This window comes from Elaeis guineensis, chromosome 5, assembly GCF_000442705.2.
Source record: "Elaeis guineensis isolate ETL-2024a chromosome 5, EG11, whole genome shotgun sequence".
In the NCBI taxonomy this organism is placed as follows: Eukaryota; Viridiplantae; Streptophyta; class Magnoliopsida; order Arecales; family Arecaceae; genus Elaeis; species Elaeis guineensis.
This window is the reverse complement of record NC_025997.2, coordinates 22,524,124-22,528,052: the sequence shown is the minus strand read 5'-3', so window position 1 is coordinate 22,528,052 and position 3,929 is coordinate 22,524,124. Positions and strand designations below refer to the sequence as shown.

The 3,929-nt window shown below is 36.1% G+C and overlaps 1 protein-coding gene across 1 annotated transcript in view; it reads right to left on the bottom strand.

Moving 5' to 3' along the window:
• Positions 1-1,663: 1,663 nt before the first annotated feature.
• The window catches only part of LOC105045140 (large ribosomal subunit protein eL19y), a 3,425-nt gene continuing 1,159 nt past the window's right edge, over positions 1,664-3,929 (bottom strand). Inside the window, exons 2-5 of the mRNA XM_010923300.4 lie at positions 3,427-3,549; positions 3,035-3,348; positions 2,078-2,127; positions 1,664-1,979 (exon numbers count right to left, since the gene is read on the bottom strand). Of these exons, the coding sequence (XP_010921602.2) occupies positions 1,955-1,979; positions 2,078-2,127; positions 3,035-3,348; positions 3,427-3,549 (512 nt within the window). The 3' untranslated portion in view covers positions 1,664-1,954. The remainder of the gene's footprint in view (positions 1,980-2,077; positions 2,128-3,034; positions 3,349-3,426; positions 3,550-3,929) is intronic.

Below are 3,929 nucleotides of genomic sequence, written 5' to 3'. Positions count from 1 at the left end.
GAGAGACGAGAGGGGGGTTCTGTTTTTCTTCACACCAAAGGCGAGTTGGGATGTTAAGATGAACACTATGGTGTCAAACAAGCAAAGGAAGCTGCTTGGGCTGGTCTGATCGAAAGCAGGTGGAATGAATGCCAGGTGCTGACGGAATGAGCAATTAGTGGGCAAGAATAATAAAGCAAACTACTGCAGGATAGCGGAAGAAATTAAAGTACGGTATGTTTGAGTAGCAGAGAGTCGAGGATACGATGGAGAATGAGTTATTATATTTTGGTAGAGAGATGCCAACAATTTAATCGGATGATAGCATCAAGATAGGCTACAGCCTAGCTGCATAAAAACCTGTTCTATATTTTTTATTTTCATTTGTCATCTTCCATTTTAATGCACTTCACAAGATAAATTTTTATTTTGGTTCGGGTTTGAAGGCGTTCTATTTGAAGATTGATTTTTGGAGATGAGGAGGTTTAGATTGTATGATTGGAGGGATGTTCGATGCTTCCTTTATTTTTTTCATTCAAGAGTCTCAATCAGATGAGTTGAGAGGTTTGGAGCGGTTCAATAAAAAATTTAGACGATGGCTCAATTTTTTGATGGTGCTTACATATAAAAATTTTAAAAATATAAATATATTATTAATTAATTTAAAAATATGATATTAATATTTTTTTTTATCTCAAGTTCGAAAATGTTACTATCATTAGTAACAATAGTGACAGACACACAATACTGTCGACGATGGATTTAGGAAAGCTTCGTGGAACGAGGATCATTAATCTTTACAAAATTTATGCAATAACTTATAATACACATTATGTATAAAATATAATTATATAATTATTTTAAAATAAAATAAAATATTAAAATAAGAAAAAGATCCCATGTGAAGGGTTATAAACTAGTATATTAAAAATGGAGGCATCTTAAGATGCCTCCGTCCCCACATGTCATCAGCATATTCATCTGTACAATATTCACCTAGTATGTCAAGGAAAAAAAAGCCCCATAGCATTACTTTTCAGAATAATGGTGGACAGGTTTGATGAAAGGCTAAAATTAACATATATCAGGGAAGAGATAATGTGGGGAGGCAAACAAAGACATTGAAGATGATCTTGGATTAAGTATATTTTAATAAAACTTCAGGTCAATAAAGATCCTCTCGGTGATTACGTGAAAGCTTTAGGGGCTTCTTGCGAACATTGGCGGTTACTTGGCTCAAAGTGCTACACTTTAGAAGAGCCCGAAAGCATAGTGCTGTTCCTATGGTTTCAATTTTAACTTTGAACAGCGACTATGGAAGCCGAGACAGAACAATATGCTTCTGTTGCCACAGCTTGAAGAATAAAGGAATATCCAATATGTTCTATTCCATGATCTGGCAAGAAACATAACGCTCAGCATGGATAAAACAAAGAATTTCATATACGCCAGGACTGAAATGCAACAAATTATGACCACGAATTCATCAGTAAAATTGGTGTAAGGCCAATAGCTGGGACAATTCCCAAGAGATGCTAAACTTAAAGCTAACGGAACTAATAAAATGTTAGCACCGTGGGACCACAATATGCAGCACATGCAGATGAAGAATTCTCATGCAATAGTAATTTGGTTTCTTCAAATGAAGCTAACTCCATTCAGCTATATTGACAGACACTTTGACTTCAATGCAAATAAGTATTGTGATACGTGACTTGACACCAAAAATTAACATCAACATATGTTCATCAAACAAACAAGCAAATCACTGAAATGACCAAATACTAAATATACCCTCTAAACACAAAAACTTGAAATAAACTACAAATAAGTCTTGCAGTATCTTTAAATGTCCCAAGACACTTGATTTCTCATGAAACATTAGGACAGAAAATTAACATTAGCTCAAACTTCAGATTAACTCCTCTCCAGATGATACTATATTTGAGACCATACAACCTGCTGAAGTTGAGTTTCACTTCTTTGCCTTCTTAGGTGCCCTACAACAGAGACATGGTGTCAGCACTCAATTCTTCAGTGTATACTTAGAAGTGGCTGAAGCAAGTTAGAAAAAAAAAAAGCCTATAAAAGTTCTTACTCTGCAGGTTGAGAGACTGGTGCTACTAGTGGTACTCGCTCACCTGGACCCTGTTTACATTATGGGCAAACAAAGGAGCAAGTCACAATCGTGATAAAAAAAATGGTTGATTAAAATGTTGGCTTCATATCATGGTACATCCAAATCTTCTTTCAAAGGAACCTAAATCAGCTTAGAAATAGCCCAACAAATTACACAATGTATCAAATGGTAGCCAGTTGCAAAAATAATTAACTAATCATGCACCCAGCCACTGACTGAGAAAATTCCAAATATAGAAAATAGCATTCTTCCATTAGGTCACTAACCAAGGGTGATTAGTAGGTGAAAAAACAAGTAGTCACAGGTATTTCCACAGTTTCTTCTCAAACCAACCCTTCAAAAGGTATTTGTTCAATATGAAAACCTTTGGGAAAAGATTTCTACAATTAAACTTTTCACCAACACCTGAGCGAGATCAAAAATATTCCTCATCATCAACTTTAATCTTAACTCTCACTTCTTTCACTATCCGACAATGCAAACAAATTAATGGCTTAGCACAATAAGTTAACAAAAATAGTTCTTAAGCAAGCCAATACGTGCTGATTCCTTCAGCCAATGAAAGCCATTTACCATAAGTTAATAAAAACTAAGGTACAGGTTCCAGAACCGGAAATGATGAAGGGAAACTGTACAAAAATAGTGTATGAGTTGTTTGCTGCTAAAGAATTAGAGAAGCTAGTTGTATAAACTAACAAGCAGAAATCTGCGAACAACTGGCAGTGGAGTTGGTTGGCATCTCACCCTTACAGGCTTAGGATTCAAATCCTAGGTACCACTCAACAAAAGAAAAAAAAAAAGGCAGGAACCTTTTTTTCTATGTATGAAATAAGCACCATGTTTGATGATAAATTTCAATATTCAGAAATGTACACTTCGTAAAGACACAAATTAACATGACTAAGTTCATCTTACCTGAGCCAAGCGCTCCTCTCTCCTAGCAAACTTCCTTTCTCTGCTTGCCTTGCTCTTAGCCCGCTTGGCTTCAAACTGGTCAGACAAAGTCTTCTCTCTTGCCTTCTCAGCCTTAGACTTGTGGATGCTCTCCATAAGCACTCTCTTGTTTTTGAAGACATTACCTTTCACTTTCATATACATGTCATGATACATGTGCTTGTCAATCTTCTTTGATTCCCGGTACTTCCGCAGCAAACGCCTCAAAACTCGCATTCTCCTCATCCACAGAATCTTGGTAGGAAGCCTAGCCTCCCTGGTACCCCTGCGCTTACCTGAACAATTAACAAAATATTAACTAGAAACATTAATTAAACTAGACTAGCGCTTGCACTTTTCCATCACTTGCATACCATATCCAGAGTGGCGTCCCTTCCTCTTGGCCTCCAAAGCTCGCCGCGCACGAGATCGGGAATGGATCTTCATGGGCTTCCTGATAATGAACCCATCCTTGACCAACTTTCTAATATTTTGGCCTGCATTTCAAAGCAATTTCTTTTTCAATGGTGATTAATGACTCATATTTCATTGAAGGAATATGTTTTAATTCCAAAAATTTTGTCAACCATAACCTGAAATCTAAGAAAACCACAGCTTCAGGAAGAGAACATTTAACAAAAAACTCGATAAGTGAATGGAATTTCCTTTTAGCTTGTTGGGCCAATTTATGCTGTTGTAATGGAAATTCATTTCTACTTGGTCTGGTCAATTTGTGGGGTTGTGACATAAAGAATGACCTCGACAAAGACCATACTATTTCATTTTCTAATAAGTATTTCACCCTTAATTCAATTGCATTAACTATGAGGCAATTGAAGATGATAATTGCTTAATATTTTCTAATTTACTTTGATGA